Source organism: Chelonia mydas, chromosome 2, assembly GCF_015237465.2.
Source record: "Chelonia mydas isolate rCheMyd1 chromosome 2, rCheMyd1.pri.v2, whole genome shotgun sequence".
In the NCBI taxonomy this organism is placed as follows: Eukaryota; Metazoa; Chordata; order Testudines; family Cheloniidae; genus Chelonia; species Chelonia mydas.
The window spans coordinates 85074922-85094775 of NC_057850.1; the positions used below are offsets into that span (position 1 = coordinate 85074922).

The 19854-nt window shown below is 42.4% G+C and overlaps 1 protein-coding gene across 1 annotated transcript in view; it reads right to left on the reverse strand.

Annotated features, from left to right (window-relative positions):
• LAMA1 (laminin subunit alpha 1) overlaps positions 1 to 19854 on the reverse strand; it is a 163393-nt gene that overhangs the window by 38185 nt on the left and 105354 nt on the right. Inside the window, exons 29-40 of the mRNA XM_007062321.3 lie at positions 19605 to 19742; positions 17641 to 17762; positions 16259 to 16345; positions 15791 to 15984; positions 15093 to 15235; positions 9160 to 9258; positions 7941 to 8052; positions 7607 to 7769; positions 2701 to 2911; positions 2341 to 2457; positions 2092 to 2255; positions 801 to 939 (exon numbers count right to left, since the gene is read on the reverse strand). Of these exons, the coding sequence (XP_007062383.3) occupies positions 801 to 939; positions 2092 to 2255; positions 2341 to 2457; positions 2701 to 2911; positions 7607 to 7769; positions 7941 to 8052; positions 9160 to 9258; positions 15093 to 15235; positions 15791 to 15984; positions 16259 to 16345; positions 17641 to 17762; positions 19605 to 19742 (1689 nt within the window). The remainder of the gene's footprint in view (positions 1 to 800; positions 940 to 2091; positions 2256 to 2340; positions 2458 to 2700; positions 2912 to 7606; positions 7770 to 7940; positions 8053 to 9159; positions 9259 to 15092; positions 15236 to 15790; positions 15985 to 16258; positions 16346 to 17640; positions 17763 to 19604; positions 19743 to 19854) is intronic.

A 19854-nucleotide genomic window follows, 5' to 3' on the forward strand; every position in this document is an offset into this window, starting at 1 on the left:
TGTTTCCAGCAGTGCTCACAATGTGCTATGCTTTTTCTAAATGTGGAATAAACTTTGAGATGGCAGAGCTGGGCAAAGGGGTCAGGGTTGGACAAGAGGCTGAACCAGGGGAAATCAACAAATGCATCAGTGGAGGTAAGAAAAAAAAAGGGGTGAGGGAAGGACTGACTGAAGTAGAGAAGTGATGGGTATTTGAGGGCTGCAAATCTGAGAAAGGCAAGGAGGTATGGGACTAGTGGGTGATTTTGAATTAAATAAGCTGGTGTTTGAAGAGAGAAAAGAAGAGAGAGAGAGAGAGAGAGAATTCTGATATTGAGAGATTGGACCGGGAGCAGAGTTTAGTGAAGTTAGTGGGAGTGAATGGGGAGCTGATCCAGAAATGAAGGTCATGCAAGGAGAAGAGGGGAGGAGATCGGCAACTCAGACATCAGAGCCCTGAAGCTGAAGTAATCAAAAGATAAGAGTAGGAAGCTGTGATAAGAGGAAGAGAGTCAGGTGTTAGGCAGGAAGATGAGTTAGAGTAACGACTGATGATGGATACATGGAGGGAAAGAATATCCAGTACAGCACTGTTCTAAAGTGGAAGAGGAGTGGGAAGAGTACAGAGGGAGAGGCTGAGGGTGGCATCCATGGAGATGACTCAGGGTAGGGTGTGTAAGAGTTGGTGAGACTGGCTGCTTCAGAAGCGTCAGACAAGGAAACAGATTTCAACAGTTGCAGGGAGGTAGCAGCATATAAACAGGTATTCAAAAAAGAATCAGAAGCAGAAGGTAACTTAAAATCCCAACATGGATACTTACTGAGTCCAAGGGATTAGTTATAACTCTAGAAGCATCATCTGCCAGATTTTCTGTTCTTTCAATCAGATTTGTAATGCTGGAGTGGGCATGGACAGCATTTGTTGCATTCAGAGATACATTTCTTACATTTGAGAGACCACTGCAGTAGAAAAATATTATCCATCGTTTACGCAAGTGTCTTAACCAGGCAGCATGTTTCCAGGTTTTGAGTTATCACGTGTACATGTTTTCAGAATACATAAGGCATTTTGAGAGATGAGCACATTACGCAACGTGTTTCACTTGATTTTTTCTGGCTGAAGTTCTGGCCTACTTCAGGGTTTGTTTGTTTTTTACTCTTTGTCTTTAGTGTGTTTTGCATTTTTAAAAGCTTATGATCAAATGTATTAGTTTCCATTAAAAAAAAGCAAATTACACACACTAAACAAAAGCAAAACAGAAAGAGGGGATTACAGATTCAGTGTACAGCAACATAGATTTCAGGATAGAACTGAAAGCTATTCTAGGTCAAATTCTCCCTGCTTACAGTTGTGCAACCACACTGAAGCCAATAGAGTTGTACAAGTTTAGCTACAAGCACAATTCTCTGCTTTCAGGCTTACAATACACTTGTGCTTTGTGATCTGGCTTCATTTTAAAAACTTATGTGCTAGTTTTAAAAGGTAGGGCTGTGAGAACCGTAGAAGAAAATGGGGATGTCTGGTGTCTTTATTTTCATATCAATAATCAGAATGTCTTTCCAGCTAATAACTCTTGGTGTTGATATTGGATGAGCTCTGAGCACTTTTTAAAAGTGCTTCTATATGTAACCTTGAAAGTGTAACCTGCCCATTTCTGAGGATTATGATGATATGAGATGGGAAGCCTAACAACAATCATAGTTTTTTGATGGAGTTCTTGAATGTGTTGACAAGGAAGTATTTATATAATGGACATAACCTTTTCATGATAAAAGTAATTTTTCTTTCTTAAACATTTGAGTATTTTTCACCACTGACTGATATATAAAGAAGCTAGATCACATGGTATTCACTGAACATTTATTAACTTAAAAACTAATCACTTTACAAATGATCATTCATGTGAATTGCAAGACTAAATCAACCTATTCTGCATCATTAATAAAAATACCATTCACTTCATGAAAAGTAAAAGTAATTAAATTTATTGCAGTTTTAAATGAAAAAAATGACCTGCTCCCTTAGCGGACTAACCTGTTATCTATTTAAATTAAATCTGGCAGTAAATTAGATGAAGCATCCATTGAGTTCATATATCTTGGTGCGCTCACCTGTCTAGCGCTTCTGCAAGTTTTTGAAATTCAGCTGCATGATCCTCTGCTCTGTAGACTAGATCAAGTGCTCCCCTCATGGACATCTGCATGACCAGGTCATCTACATGATGCCTTAGTTTGGCATTCCAGAGGTCCAGTCCATCTCGATAGATCTCTAGATTCTAAACATTGAAATTATTTCCTTTATCAATTAATCAAAATGCAATTCACTATATCAAATGAATGTTAGACAATTTAGTAACTTACTGACGTAAAGTTCTTTACATCTGTGGCAAGGGCAGCAGCAACATCCATCAACACTTTCCCTTCTTTAATTAGCATGATGGAAAGGTCCTTGTTTTCTTGTATGTTTAGCTTTTTATCCTGTAGCATAAATCAATTGTTTTATGGTACTCTGTAATGTCAGCTGGTGCAGATGAACTCATCTACTACTTAACCCTTCCCACTTTGAACACGTTGCATTGTTTCTATTTGATGTACTTGAATATTACCAATATTAATATTTGTAAAAGTCTATGGATTCATTTCAGTGTGAAAAGTGAGGTATTTAAAACACGTTATGTATCTGATACTTATTACGCAACAATGCGGAATCTCCAGTCTTACATTTAACTCTGCCAGGTTGCTGTAGATAAGAAAAAGCAGACGGTTGGTTTCATTGGTGTTAGTACAAGCCTCATTCACCAGGCCCTGGGCTTCTTGTAGTCTGATGTTGTGGTTTGTTAAGAGATGGCTTGCAGCTTTTTTTAGTTCTGCAAGTTCCTGCTGGGGTTTGAGATACTCTTTCTGAACCCGTAACAGCAACCTCTCTGCAGTGCTGATAAACAGAGAGCAAACAGTAAATAAATGTAGGAAGAGAAATTTAGGTGTATTTTCTTAAGGAAGGAAGAACTGAAAACAGGATTACCCAAACTTTGCGACACTAACAATTGCAACTAGCTTGCACATAACCTATACCAATTTTTTTCATCAACAATACTTACAACCATAATATTTATTATACTTGTCTCACCACTGATAGAAGACGAGAAATTACTGGTTTGCATTTGCAAACAATACAACCTTGTGGCTTATCAGCTTCGTCCTTGCCCTGTAGTTACAGAGAAATGAGTACAGTAAGCCACTTCTGAAGACCCTTTGGACTGCATTTGGTTCAAAAGCTCCATTTGGGATACCTCTGATTTGAAAGCCTGCATGGATTTCATGCATCTGGAAAGGTTCCATGTCCTACCTCAGACATTTGCAGTTTAAACATTTTTAATCTAGGATCAACATGCCATGGTATAGGAGGAGGCACTGGAACATATTGATAATCTGAGCAGCAACAAATCACCGTGACAGAATGGATACATCCCAGGGTTCTGAAGGAATTTAAAAATAAAGTGGCTGAACTGCTAAAAAAATAATAATAATAATAATAATAATAATAATAATAATAATAAAAAATGCAATCTCTTATGAAAATCAGCTATCCCACTGGAGGGAAGTAAGTATAGTACCTATCTTCAAAAAATGGTGCTAGGTGTGATTTTGGAACTACAGCCCAGACCGAGGGAATTAGCCAACAGCTAACTGCTTGCAATTATTCCATGATAATCCATTACCGGGATTTTTGTACTTTACCCAGAAGCATCTGATACTGCCCACTATCAAAGGGAGGATACTGAACCTAAATTGGTGTGATCCTGAATGGCAATTCCTGTGTAAGATACACAGTGTAGTCCCTGCTATGACACATACACAAATAATTCTGATTCACAGTTTTATCCTTTAATCTGCTTTCAACTGTTTGTACATTTCCAATTATAGCAAACCAAGCCTGGTTTACAGTGTTATCACAAACAAAAGAAGAAATACATTGACTCTTTCCTACTAATACTAGATATGGATACGCATTTATATTTTCATACTACCGACCCACGGTCCATACCCTCAAAAATCATTGTTTCAAATTATAACAAAATACAGGAACTGGTAGAATGAAGCTACAATGCAGTATTTTACAAGGCAGTATTCCCCCAACACTTGAGTGTACCGTAAAAAGGTTATACTGTAGTTCAGGAATTTTGTCTTATGTAGTAAATTGAGGCCTGGTCTACACTGGAGGGGGGCAGGAGGAGAAATCGATCTAAGTTACGCAACTTCAGCTATGTGAATAACGTAGCTGTCGAAGTAGTTAGATCTACTTAACGTGGTGTCTTCACTGCAGTAAGTCGACGGCTGACGCTCTTTTGTCGACTCCGCCTGAGCCTCTTGCCTGGTGGAGTACCAGAGTTGACAGGAGAGCGCTTGGCGGTCGATTTATCGCGTCTAGACTACCCCCGCTGGATCGATCTCTGCCCATTGATCCAGCGGGTAATGTAGACAAGCCCTTAGAGAGGCTTAAGTTAGATATTGTTTAATGATATATCATCATAAACAAAATTTACCAAGTGCCATGGGGTAACTATCTGCTGCCTGACAAATGCATTGTCCAACTGCTTATTTAAATTAGCTTTGAATTTGTAGCTCTAGAGCATTATAAATTCTGTAAAGCAAACTCTCATGCTGCTAGCATAAATCTTATTAATTCTCTTCTTCAGTGTGTGAAAGGACACTTATCAGAGAACTTTCAGAAATTTCTGCTGAAAGCCTACAATTGAAAAAGTTAACTTACAAATGCCTTGGTTTAACAGCCCAAACTGCTGTAAAAGTCAGAAATATTTTGTTATTTAATGGTGTGTTCTCAAACACTTTCATAAGGCCAGGAAGCTATTCCAAGTCCTAATTCATTATAACTATAACCAGGTTTTATTTGTAGTCCATTTTCATGGCCATCTGGCTCTTACAGAAGTTAATAGACGGGACCAAGCATGAGAGACAGGTGAGCAACACTATATTTGGGGATCACATATATAAATCCATGGTATGCCCACATCTTGAATACTGCGTACAGATGTGGTCGCCCCATCTCAAAATATATATATATATTGTGTGACGGGGCAAGGCCAGATGGCTATAGAAAAGTAGTAGGAGATCGATATATTAGCTCCAGGCTAAACAAATCCCTGGTACCAGGATAAATGAAATGGCAGCTGCTCCAGGTCAATTAAGACACCTGGGGCCAATTAAGAACTTTCCAGAAGGCAGGGATAAGACTAGGTTGATTGGGACACCTGAAGCCAATCAGGGGCTGGCTGAAACTAGTTAAAAGCCTCCCAGGTAGTCAGGTGGGGGTGCATGTCAGGAGCTGTGGGAGGAAGTTGCGCTGTTGGAGAGGCTGAGTAGTACACACCATATCAGGGACAAGGAAGGAGGAGGGTGAAGTGGAGCTTGAAGAAGTGAGAGCTGCTGTGGAGGAAGTAGCCCAGGGAATTGTACATGTAAGGTTTCTATAAGGTCAGCTACCATAGCTGATACTATTAGGGTCCCTGGGCTGGAACCCAGAGTAGAGGGTGGGCCTGGGCTCCCCCCACCACCCCACTTTGCCCCCTGATTAATCATTGAGACTGGGAGACAACAGAGACTATGCAAGGAAGGATAACTTCTCCTCACCTCCCTCGCTGGCTTATGATGAAAATGGCTCAGTAGACTGTGACCCTTGTCTCTAGAGAGAGAAGGGTTATGTGCAGGGTCACAGTGAGCCTCTGAGGTTAGCGAAATCCGCCAGGAAACGCGGGACCCACGGAGGCAAGGACAGAGCTTTGTCACAATTGGAATTGGAAAAGGTTTAGAAAATGGCAACAAAAAATGATTAGGGGTATAGAATGGATTCCGTATGAGGAGAGATTAATAAGACTGGGACTTTTCAGCTTGGAAAAGAGACAACGAAGGAGGGATATGACTGAGGTCTATAAAAACACAAGAACAAGAAGTCACCACATGAAATTAATAGGCAGCAGGTTTAAAACAAACAAAAGGAAGTATTTTTTCATACAATGCACAGTCAGTCTGTGGAACTCTTTGCCAGAGGATGTTGTGAAGGCCAAGACTATAACAGGATTCAAAAAAGAACTAGATAATTTCATGGAAGATAGGCCCATCAATTGTTATTGGTTAGGATGTATAGAGATGGTTTTCCTACCCTCCGTTTGCCAGAAGCTGGGAATGGGCAACGGGGGATGGATCACTTGATGATAACCTGTTCTGTTCATTCCCTCTGGGGCACCTGGCATTGGCCACTGTCGGAAGACAGGATACTGGGCTAGATGGACCTTTGGTCTGACACAGTATGGCCATTCTTTTGTTCTTATATTCACATTAACATATGAACATATAACTATTCAATGGGAATATGACACAGAAGTAGGTCCAAGTCCACTAGGGAACTTCTAATGGGCAGTAGCAGGGTCCACACAGACAGTTCATGCACAACATGCTAGTGCACTGTATATTTACACCCTAGCTTGCCAGGCACTAACTCTCCATTTAGACAAGCCCTGACAAGTATAGACAAACATTCTTCCCAATCCAAAATATTTTAAAACAAAGGGTGGGATATTCAAAAGCATTTCAAACTGGTCTACTTCTGTACCCATTAAAGTCAAGGGTCAATTCTTATTGACATCAGTGGGAACAGAGTTAAAGCAATAAAGGGCATTTTTGAAAACCACACCCAAATTCTGAAAAATTTGGTGGTTACATTTCCCAACTCTGGCAATAAAGAATCTAAAGCTGTCTTCAAGAAAAACAAATAAGGAGAAAGCAATGTGAAATCAAAGTTATGACTTAGAATAAAAGCTGAATGCTCAAAATAAATGCTGAGGTTTCACCTACAAAACATATGCCACATGTGCATCCATTCCAGCAAAAGACTATTTCCTTCCCCAGCTGGGCTTGCAACAGGAGGTTGACTGGAGGCCTGGGAGAAGAAATGTCCCTACATACACACACACACACACACACACACAAATTACTACAGCCCTCAGGCTACCATAACCCCTGTTTCTGCTGTAATCCCACTGGGGGACAGTGAGCTGTGGAGCTGCATGATGGCATATAAACCTGTCCCTGTCCGGGGCTGTGCTCAGAATCCTGCTGTGCTTGAATGTGGGAAGAACCCCTGTGGAACTGGGCATGGTGGTGCTTAGAGATTATGGAATTCTTACATGTGTTTCAGAGATTTGATCACGCACCCTCCAGTGCAGCAGAACACCACCAGTCATGCTGCACCTGGGGCCCTACAGAGCTATGGAAGAGGGAGCAGAACTTTGGTCAGAGATAGTAAATCTATCTCAAAAGCAAACAGACACTTTCCCCTGTAACACAATTCCATAGTATGTGCATCAAGACCCTAGTCTGGAGCCCACTGAAATCAATGGGAGTCTTTGGATAGGTCCCAACTGTGCATTGAGACTCCATTTAAACTATGGCCAACTCCAGGCATTTCAGTTTCCACTTCCCCTCATGACAGAGCTTCATAAAATTTTGCCAATACTAAGGAGACACTGGACCATTTTTTCCTCTCATAGATCCCTACATGAATGATAGATTGTCCATGAATAGAGAAATATCAATAAGACAGTAGGTTTACTTTAGTACAGTGGTGACTTTTTGATCCTGCTGCATGAAATATCTTCTGCGCATTGCTTTCAGCATGGTGGAGATATCTTCCTGCAGACTCTGAGATGTACTGTTTGACAACTGGAAATCCAGAGCCAGCGTCTCATTTAGAGATGTGGCCACTTCAGCAAGTACTAAGTGGGAAGGAAACAATTCAGTCAACTCACTGAGACAAAATAAGATGAATCCCTTACACAAACAGCATAAACACCCTCTCTTTGCAAACAGTTCTCACAGATTTACAAAGTGAATACATTTTTATTTCAATAATGTAAGTGGCCATAGCTTACAATCAGACACATTACCTTTGATGGTTGTATACATGGTGTCAATAAATACAGTCAAATGTCGACTCTCATTCATGGTTCTTTGAGTTGCATTGTTGAGCTGCCATCCTCTCTCCAATATTCTAGTTAACTAGCATAAAAATAAATAAATGAACGTTTATGATAAACCTTTTAAAAAAAAGCAATTTTAAGACTGATTATTGCCCTCTGATAGCTTTTCCACTGAAGGTAAAACATTTCTAAGGTTATCAATGAATTGCATGAGAAAATGATTAGAAGTTCTTGAGGAGACAGAACAAATTGGTTTGGTGGATTTCTAGTATCTGCCAAGCAGATGTGATGAGACACCTTCATTAAGTATTCTGCCAGTCCCAAACTCAAATATCAGTGAAAAACTGTTATCAAAGTTGTTGTCACAATGAATATTATTACCCCCAAAAGGAATACTTTGACATTTTTTCCCTTTGACTTCAATGCTATCTTAAGAAAACTACTTTCAAGACAAGGCATCTCTGGTAATTATAGCAATATGGTCACCACTGCAGCTGTTGAATGAAATTAGAGATTTAGGAGGGTATATGTGGTCAACAAATGACATCAGATATGTCCACTGAAGGATATTTCTATTCTTTTTTATTCTATATTTTTATTCTTTAGGAGACAAAATCTTACTCAAGTAAATCGTCTTACTTCACTGGGAATTTTGCCTGTGTAAAGACTTAATACAGACTTTAGGATTTGCCCATTTATTTAAAGTTTGTTCAATTTACACTGAAATCATTTTGTAACAAAATACTACAGCAAAATTGAAGTATAAGACTTCTTGGAAAGTGTCCAACAATGACAAAAGGTTAAATAAGCCTTCTGGGTCAAAACCAATGAAAAGAAAATATTTCCATTTCTTACAACACGAACCACTGAAGGATCATGATACAAAAAGAGCACCTTACTGAAAAGTCTTCTAACAGAAAAACTATAACCCTTCTATAGGATTTTTAATCATTCTGTAGAATTTAAGAGAACATTATATCTTTGCTACAGAATTATACAGAATAGCACAAAAACCTATTGTATCCTTTATTAATTTTTAATAGTTTTTAGTGTAACTTCTATACAACCCTATTACCTTTCTATAGAATCCTGTTGCTTCAGCTCTGTTACATTCTATAAAACCTTTCCACAAGGGGTTCCGAAAGATCACTCTGTTTGGCTAGGAATGAAAGTGCAGGGTACTTGCCTCTTTGTGCAGTCGATCTGTGCCTCCTGATATATTCACAAGACCTTCTTTTGCCATCTCCAGTGAATAGATTGGATCCTCTCTAGACAATAAAGACCCCTAAAAAGAGTAACGGATTGACATTTAAGGTCTGGGGGCTTTTTAGTCCAGCTTTCATGAGGCCACCACCATTTTTGTGTGCAGAAAATTGTGGATGCAAATAACTATGTGCACAATCTAGGTTATCTTTACTTTTAAACACCTGAATCTGCTGCGACATAAACTAAGCTCAGAAGTATTGCTGGTGCAGAAAGGTAGGCCATTTTTAAAATTAAGGGCCAGTTCTCTGGATCCAGCCAAGTCTGAGGATGTTCACCAGTGCTGGAATTGCAGGACAGGCACTTCTCTATGTATAGTTTGCTAACCTACTCTGCATATCTAGAATTACTGTAAATGTATACAAAATGACCTGAAGAAGAGGTCTTTGTAGCTTGAAAGCTTGTCTCTTTCACCAACAGAAGCTGATCCAACAAAAGATGTTACCTCACATCCACCTTGTCCCTTCATATTTAGTACAAACAAGTGTGTCACAAAATATTGCTTCTCAAAAGGTATTAAGAGATGTAAGATATAAAAGGTATACACACTTGGGCAAAGTGTGGATTTCTAGACAGGTGTGAGAGTCAACACCTCAATGTCTCTTTAAGTTAGGGTATGGCCAGTATGATCCAGTTCCTGGTTTCAAATATATAGTTCCCAAAACTGATGGGAGCAGTAAGCCTTATAGCAAGGAACGCTGGGAAGACATATCAGGGGACATAAGTGTCCCTTCCCTCAGAACAGGGAAAGGCTAGGGAAAGACCACGACCTGCTATGATTCTTGCTAAGCAGACAGACAGACACTTACTCACTGGGAAAGGGCCGGAAGCAGTACCTCTGGGTTTCTCCAGGGCAAGGCCCTTGGAAATCCTGGCAGTAGCTTTCGAAGAAGCTAGTGAAACAGCTCAAGAAGAAGCCTAAAAACAGCCAGCTTGGTGGTTAGGTAAGTCAAGTGGGACCAGAGGTGAAAGTAAGCTGGTACGGTCCGGTATGGCGTACCGGCCAGAGCCGGAACACTGTGCCGGACCAGACCGGCTTCCCCAGGCTGGCGATTTAAAGGGCCCAGGGCTCCCTGCAGCGGCTGGAGACCCGGGCCCTTTAAATCGCCTCCCGAGCCCTGCTGCCGGAGCCCTGGGGTAGCGGCAGCAGAGCTCCGGCAGTGATTTAAACCACCCCTAAGCCCCGCGGCTCCCAGCCGCCTCTGCAGCTGGTAGCTCAGGGGTTATTTAAAGGGCCCAGGGCTCCTAGCCACTGCTAGCACAGCCAGAGCCCCGGGGCCTTTAAAATTGATTTAAAGGGCCCGGGTATTTAAAGGCCCCCCCTTTCCAGTTGAGGCCACGCCTCTTCCAGTTGAGGCCATGCCCCCTGCTCAGGACTCCGGCGTAACGGTAAGTCCTTTAAGTTACTTTCACTCCTGACTGGGACAGGAGTGATATTTTAGCTAGAGAGACAGAGATATCCACATCCTGAGAGGAGAAACTAAGGACTATGGCAGAGCAGAGTAAGTTTAGCATTGGAAGAAGAGAAGCAGCAGAGCTGGTGGTCTGGTCTGATGCCTACTTCATTGTTGAGAGTCCCAAGACTGACACATATGGAAGAAGGAGGATGGAAAAGATCCCTCTCTTTGACTCTAAGGGACCAACAAGGGGCTTTGATGCAATACAATGGAGCGGAGACAAGATTGACAGACCTTGTGACCCACTGAAAAAGACTGGATACTTTTAAAATTTTGTTTTCAGTTGGATTTACTTTTGTTTATCTCAGAAGGGGTGCAATTTTTAGATTAGCCAGAAAGAGAAAGAAACAGGTATGTCTGACATCACTCAAAAGGAAGGTAAGCAGTTGTTACCATTTTATTCTCTAAAGTTACCAAATAATTTCTTTAGAAGCAATGGTTAGGAATTATTATGGCACAACATGAACAGGTCAATCTGTACTATAGCCATAACCCTGGCAACTATCCCGGAGTCCAAAATTCCATAGTGGTTTCTTACAATTTTTTTGAAATTCCTTGAGCATCTCAGTTATCAGTGCAGTGACAGCTGGTTTAGATCATTTGACTTAAATGCCAAAATATGTGCACTGAAGGGGAAATTGAAGCTGATGTTATTTTCACAAAAACTCTGTTTTCATTTTAGCAGTAAAGTGCTAAACATATTATATGGTTTTAAAAGTATATGCCAAAAGAGATTATTTTCCTACGAGAATACAGAAACAATTACAAAGTAAAAGCTAATTCTATTATTACACAAGTATTCAAATAGTACAATATTTCTATAGAGTTGGTACATAAAACAATGGCAACATGATTAAAATGAAAGGGTAAGATGATCTCTGACCAAGCATAAAGCTGTAATTGAATCAAAGTGATCCTCTAATATCATACACATAAAAATATTAAATTACATCCTTAAGTGTTCAATCTGGATATCATTTATAAAAGAAAATATTATTCTTCTAACTCAATTTCATTTTAATTTGCAGCATCCATCAGCACTAGAAGTCTCACTTTATCATGCATTTGTCAAGATATGACAGAATACAAAGAAAAATGTGGTTTTACTTATACTTTAGAGTTTGTCTCACTACAGTTATTGCTGAGTAGGCACTTTTCACTACACACTCTTATTTTAGCAGCCATGAAGCATGGAAGATTCTGTTCCAGCAATCTGCATGCCTTTTACACTGGCTTTGTGCAGGGACAAAGACCGGGCTACATGAACCTAGTTTTCAATGTGCCCCTACAATATTTTAAAGGAATTCACAAAGCTGTGATGCACCAAGCACGTGAATACATGGAGTATCACAGATGGAAATACAATATAAGTGAGTTAAGATGGAGCAGCTGAGCTTCTCCTTAATGAGGATTAAGCTGTTCGTGCCTCAAACTCTTTACTGTTAACACACATTTCAGGGATCCATGGAGAAAATTTAGCCTCAAATATTTAGGCACAGGTTAAGTTTGCACACACAAAAAAAGTGCCACACCAAAGGCAAGGGACACCAGAACTGTGACAGGGCAATGGTAGAAATTCACCAAAGAGTCAGTCCTGTAGTGCTTTTTTTCAGCTGCTAAGTTTCTTCCCACCCAGCTCAACCCCTCCATTCTAGAAGAGCCTATCTGTTCCTGTTCAGTCATGTGTAGCAAGAATTGTTGTTCCTAAATGTTCCCCAAAATTCTTTGCACCAGCTACCATCAGTGTTCCCTCTAATTTTTTACGTCCACGTGCAGAATGAATTTTGTTATGTGCACCAATATGGAGGTGATGTGTGGCGGGGGTGGGGCCAAGAGGTTCAGAGTGTGGGAGGGGGCTCAAGGCTGGGGCAGAGGGTTGGGGTGTGGGGAGGTGTGGGCTCTGGCTGGGGGTACGGGCTCTGGGATGGGGCCAGGGATGAGGGGATTGGAGCGCAGAAAGGGGCTCAGGGCTAGGGCAGAGGGTTGGGGTGTGGGGTGGTGAGGGCTTTGGCTGGGGGTGCGGGCTCTGGGGTGGGGCCAGGGATGAGGGGATCAGGGTGCAGGAGAGGGCTCAGGGCTGGGGTAGAGGATTGGGGTGCAGGGGGTGAGGGGCTCCAGCTGCAGGTGAAGGCTCTGGGGTGGGGTCGGGGATGAGGGGTTTGAGGTGCAGGCTGCCCCGGGGCTGCGGCGGGGAGAGAGGACTCCCCCTAGCCTTCTCTCTCCCCAGCAACTCGGGGCTGGGTAAGAAGCGCCTCTCCCTGGCCGCGGCAGCTCCAGTGGGGCTGGGCTGGACCGGGCCAGGGGAGGGGCACCTCTCCCTGGCTGTGGCAGCTCTGGCAGGTTTGGACTGGGCTGGGCCGGGCCGGGGGAGTGGCACCTCTCCCTGCCTGCGCAGCCCTTGATAGCCTGCTGCACGGCCACACAGCTTAGAAGGAACTTAGGCTACCATGACAGCTTGTTGGCAGCATCTCTGCAGCCAGACTTTGGGAACTACAGACCTCCACCACAAACAGGGCGATTGTTTTAAAGGAAGAATTTGATTGTAAGTTCTGTGGGGCAGAGATTGTCTTTTGTTCTGTTTGCACAGTGCTTAGCACAATGGATTACTGGCCAACAGCTAGAGCTCCGAGGCATTATGGTAATATTATTTCTAGTAATAGTAATGACACAGAAAAGAAAACAAGAAGGTTGCTGAGTCAGAAGAATGTAATAGAGATGGGACACCAAAGCCCATGTTTATGGAGTGCACTCATGAAACAACCTGCCTTAAACTTACCTGCATATCTAGTCATCTGCTTCCAATCCAACCTCCTACCAGCTTAATAAAGCAATTGTTCGATAGTATATTCCAGAGGTGGGCAACTACGGCCCACGGGCCACATCCAGCCCGCAGGATCCTCCTGCCTAGCCCCTGAGCTCCTGGCCCAGGAGGCTAGCCCCCAGCCCCTCCCCTACTGTTCCCCCTCCCCCGCAGCCTCAGCTCACCGTACCGCCGGCACAATGCTGTGGGCAGCGGGGCTGCGAGCTCCTGGGGCAGCGCAGCTGCAGAGCCTGGCCTGACCCGGTGCTCTGTGCTGCGCGGTGTGTGGCTGGCTCCAGCCAGGCGGTGCGGCTGAAGCACCACCAGCCACCGGTGCTCCAGGCAGCGCAGTAAGGGGGCAGGGGAGTGGTGAGGTTGGACAGAGGGCGGGGGAGTTCGGGGCGGGGGGGTGGTGGTCGGGAGGGGGGTGTGGATAGGGGTCAGGGCAGTCAGAGGGCGAGGAACAGGGGTTTGAATGAAGGCAGGGGTCCCGGGGGGGCAGTCAGGAAGTAGAGGGAGATTGGATGGGGCAGCAGGGGGCAGTCAGGGGACAGGGAGAAGGGGTGGTTGGATGGGGCAGGGGTTCCGGGGGGGCAGTCAGGAAGGAGGAGTTGGATGGGGTGGTGGGGGGCAGTCAGGGGCGGAGGTTCCGGGGGAGATCAGGGGACAGGGAGCGGGAGGGGGATGGATGGGGCAGGAGTCCCCGGGGGGGCGGGGAGGGCGGGGGGCCGGGCCAAGCCTGGCCGTTTGGGGAGGCACAGCCTCCTCTAACCGGCCCTCCATACAATTTCCAAAACCCGATGCGGCCCTCAGGCCAAAAAGTTTGCCAGCCCATGGTATATTCAGTTCAATGGTGGGGAGGAGTAAGGGAAGCCCAAATACCATGCAGTTCTGGGACTGAAATCTTTTGACATTCTGAAAAATCCTATCTTGTATTTGTTTCCTGGTATAGGTCACGGAGGAAAGCACCTATTACTGTCAGGCAAGCATAAGCAAAGCAAGCAGCCAACGTGTCCCATGCTCTGTAATGGACAGGCAGGTCATATTACCCTCTTCAGCAGCAGAGTTCATTAGGGAAGAAACAACTCACTGCCAGATCCTTACTACCTTCAGCAATGGGACCAACGGAAAAACCAGTTCATGACTTGATTTTCTACTTTCCTGTAGTGTACAGGTCCCTCAAGGTTATCCCTGTTCTACTGAAAATAAATGGCCTGTCTTCAGCTGGAGTAAATCAATGTAGCACCATAGACTTCAGCTGAGGATCTGGCTAAAAATATAAAGGTGAAACATGGGCATGGTAATGTGGTACAATAATATATATTAAATACTCTAATTTATTAAATATTAGACACAAGAAAACTGGTACAATGTTATATAGATATCTGGGGAGGCTCAGGGAATAAAGTTTGACATTCTGAAGGCAAATTTATGGTCCTATTCTGATCTGATGTACACCAGTTTTACACCAGACACCATTCTAAAGCCATTAACTTTAAGAATGTTACTCCTGACTTACCCCAAAGTAAGTGAGATCAGAACCAGCCCTAAGTTTTGCTTACAAGGTATCAGTAAATATTTCCATTATTTATTGTTTACCTTCAGGTATTTTGTTACATTCTCCACATCTGCCAATATCCCATATGGTGCAAAGGTAACACCAGTGAAGTTTACCGAAAATATGGCTTTGTCAAGGTGATCCAAGTCATTTAATAAAACACCTGTGCAGTCATCATTGCAAGCTGAAGAAACCATTTTAAAAAAAAGGGAGTAATGTTACGATAAAAAGGCATTCGTTGAAAAGGAAACATTAATTTACATATAACATACATTTACTTTGTGTGTTAAGAAAGCCTACAAATAATATTGATAGTATGCAATATTGTACATTCTATAGTATGTTTTAAAAACATAGCATCTGATTCTGACCACACCACCCCCACCACACCAGTTTAACACCAGTGTAAGTCTGAGGGGTCAGATCCCCTCACTTACATTGGTGTAAATCCAGACTAATACCATTGAAGTTGATGCATTCATACTGCTTTGGAAAGAGAATCAGGCACAACGAAACATATTCTATGCTGCTGTAATTTCATTGGCTCCTTGCACCCCTCCGCTCCACTGACCAGTCATGTAAAAGTCAGGCAGAAACTGACCTTACATTAGTAATTCAGCGTAAAAGTAGGTTAACGTGCAAGCCTGATCTCTCTTTTTTTTACTACCAAGCACTTCACACCCACACAAATGCCACCTGACCACCACAAACCCAATGAGAGACAAGAAAAAACACCTACAAACACATTCGTTTTCCACAAGGATGTGTCTGGGTTCACATGCATCGCACAGTTGTCCTGTCACACCCTGCTTACAAAGGCACTGTCCAGATATGTGATCACAATTATTGTGAATCGAGCCACTTGGATTGCATTGACATTGTTGACAACTGCTACCAGGCATTTCAGGATTACCATAATAACCTAGAGAACACCTATAGGGGGAGAAGGGATACTGAAAATTATTTTAAAATCTATTAGCAAAAAACCCTCTCTTTTTCATTATCACTAGCTGATCTAAGATCATGTGTAGGTGATTGAGGCACAAAATATATTTGTAATTATCAGTCTATGTATAATAATCTACAAATCACTCTAAGCAATTCCATTTTTTATAAAAAAGCATCACATGCAAATTGAGTACTCCATTAAAGGTACAGACACGTGCAGGGCTTGTCAAAAACCTCCTGGAGCGTAAATGTATCTCACCTTTCACAGTATTGCCCTTCATATCCAGTGAGACAAGCATCGCAGTAGAAATCATGACCATCTTTCAGAACACAAGTGGGACTAAAGCTAGAGGAAGAAAGAGTTGCTAAATAACAGATACAACCCAAATGCAAGACTATACAAGTTCAGACATCTGCAGTCTTACCACATTCAGAACACGACATTTAAAACACAAAATATTGTATGCTGCAGTGTCGTTCATTCACTGTGACGTAGTGTAATAGAGTTTGTGCTGTGAAATCTTTATGTATCTTGAAAATATTTATAAATTCATTGCTATTTGGTAACTGTGTACTACGTTAGAGTCTCAACCTATATACTTCACTAAAAGGTTAAAGCCTGTGGTATGTATTCAATATAAAAGAAGCTCACTCAAACAGCCTGATATTGAGCTCAGTTCACCGTGATGGAGCTGCTTAAATCTTGCCTCTTGTCCCCCCAGAGGAATTTCATCCCTGCTTGAGAGAGGACAGTGTTTCTGCTGTCATCCTCCCTCAGTTGTTCTGCTGTGGAAAGACATGTTTAAGTTGTGATCAGGGCTTCATTGGAGCCATGCTGATGAAAGACGCCAAAGGGAAGCTCTAAATCGGTACCTATCCTGTCTTCTTGAGCCAGACCACACTAGCTGCTCTCTTCTTAGGCAGAGATAATATGCTGCAGGCTCCCTAACAAGAAGGGATACTCTGTGCCACTGTGGGCCTTCTGCCAGGATCTGTGCCAGCACACACTGATGTGCAGATCCTAAGTCATTTTGGACCATTATCCATGCCCATTTTACAGGTGGGGAAAGTGAAGTAGGAGGGTTGATTGTCATAGCCAAAGCCTCACACCTCACGAGGACTAGGATTAGATCTCAGTAGTTCCTAGGTCCCAGGTTTGAGCTCAGTCATCCGTACATATTGCCTTTCAAGCTTGAGGTTTCTGGAAAAAGAGCTTGTGTGTATACACAGTAATTTCTCTTTCAAAATAAGATGAATTGTCCCTCTGTAAAACAGATAATGGGGAAACCTCACACAAAAGGCATTCATTCACATTTAGAAGCTTAAAGTACCAAGTGGGACTAGGCTTAAATTAGAGCATGTCAGAAACAAGACCTCTCCAACAAACCCTTCTATTTGACAGAGCATGGATCTAGCAAGCAACTTAATTGACTTATTCTATCCCACTTTAACAATTCAAAATCCTCTGAGGCTGGATAACCCCAAGTACAAGGTTCAGCCCTACACAGGTAAAAAAATAGATGACATGCAAACCCCTGCAAGCAAGGAGATATAATAAAGACAGGTCCCTTTATTGTCAGGGTGCTAGCAAGCATCAGTGTAGTGATCAAATGCACATCAGAGTTCAGAATGTTTGGTTACCTCGTCAGGTTGGTTCTGGGACAGGCACAAAGAGAGCAGTCATTGACAGATCCAATTACTTTCCCATAGTAGCCTGGGGCACAAACACTACAGTGCTCACCAGCTGTGTTATCTCTGCAGTTCTGGTAAACAACAAGAAATTCACACAGTTTAAAACAGCAACAGGAATTTTATCATCTCTCCAATCAATAAACTGGTGCAGTCTTTACTAATCATCTTTAATATCACCGTTAGCCAGCATTTTCTGTGCTGAAGATCATTTTGTGTTTCCACAAATGAGCCGATCACAAGCATGCTTTATTTCCCCTCAGTGCCCTGCCAACCATGCTGACCTAATTTCTTTCCTGATCCTCAGACGTTTTTGATATAAACTACTATTAATTCAATTAGGGCCAGGAAATGACGGTACTAGGGAAAAAAGCTATTAAAATAAATGAGCACCTGATGGAAAATTCAACTGGCTGCCTAGAACTAAAACAAAGTTTCAATAATCATGATAACTGTGAACGACAAAATATTCATAAATGAAGCCTGAACACCCACTGTTTAATTAGTCCATACATAATTAGATAGCAAAGAAAATATATTATTATTATAAATTATATAGTGTCTTCTTCTACTAGACAATGCTAGACAAACCCTTCTATTTGACAGAGCTGGATCTAGCAAGCAACTTAACTGACTTATTCTATTCCACTTTTACAATTCAAAATCCTCTGAGGCTGGAGGACTAGCATTGTCTAGTAAAAGACTAGCTAGTAGACTAGTTGAGGCTAGTGAACAGTAGTAATGCAAGATACCCCTCAATCTGAGACCAGCAGAGGTCAGAAATGCCCTTAGGGATCTTGCTGCTCGGGCCAGTGGAGATCAGGTGTTCTAAAGAAGTGAATTGCTTGGGCTTCAGAAAGAAGATGAGTGCCTTTTTTTAATTTCTCCTTCTAATCAATTAACATTAATCTTCCAAGAGGGTTACTTGTACACACAACCGGAGGTTGAGGGTAGGAATGGCTGACATTTACTGGAGTAACAAACTTTGGACCTATAATTTGTGGTCTTAGACTAAAAAGACGGTGAACCCCAAGGTGCTTTCTGACTCAAGCTTTAGAGTTGGGTTAGGCCTGGCAAAGCAAGAACTGCTAACAAGCCTGAGGGACTGTAGGAAATATTTTTTGTAAATGTGAATTTAACATGCAATTCAAAGAAAGTAAGCCAGCCTTGAAAAGAAAGCACAAGTTACTTCAAAACCAAACACAACAGAGAAAATTATAATTCTTACAAAAGATTGTCTGCCCCTTGTACAGTTTTGGGGGTGAGGGCCAGTATATTGCTACTTTTCGTCTTCCACCTTTAGGTGCCTATGCTCAGCTCAGCAAGACCCAAGGACTGGACCTTTAAATCTCAGCAGCAAAAGAGAAAATAGGTAAACAACTGTCTGGGACATACTAAAAAACAAGACAATAACATATAATAGGAATTTCATAATTTTGAGGACATTCAGTGATTTCACTGAAGGAAACAAGTAGTATTACTGAGGGCTGGTCTTCACTACAGGTAGATTGCACTGCTGCAATCGATGCAGAAGGGATCGATTTAGCAGGTCTAGTGAAGACCCACTAATTCGACAGCAGAGCACTCTCCGGTAGACCCCAGTACTCCGAGAAGAGTAAGGGAAGTCGACCGGAGAGCGTCTCCTGTTGACGCAGCAGAGTGAAGACTCCAGGGTAAGTCAACCTAAGCTGCATCGACTGCAGGTATATTATCCACGTAGCTGGAGTAGCGTAACTTAGGCCGACTTAGCCCCATAGTGAAGACAAGTCCTCTGATATTTTCCATTATTACCTTTAAATGTATGTGTCCCACTGGAGTGTCACAGCCTCATATGCTTTAGAAATTCTTTCTGAGTGGATAGACTATGGACGTTGGATGTTCTGGCAAAACCAACACAGCAATGGAAATGTACGTACCAGGCACTTTCCTGTTTCCAGATTACAGGTCTCACTGTGGTTGTTGCACTGACATGGCACACAAGGTGCAATCATTTGGCGAGGCTCTTTTACATTCAGATCTACATGTTTCGCCCTGTAGTACCCCGACGCACAGCTCTGCATGGGCAGATGTGGGGTGGAGCAGTGAATAAGAAAAAAATATGGGGATATCTTTTAAGATGTTTTATCAGAAATAAAGACACACCAAATGGTATTTTGTTTGATAAGC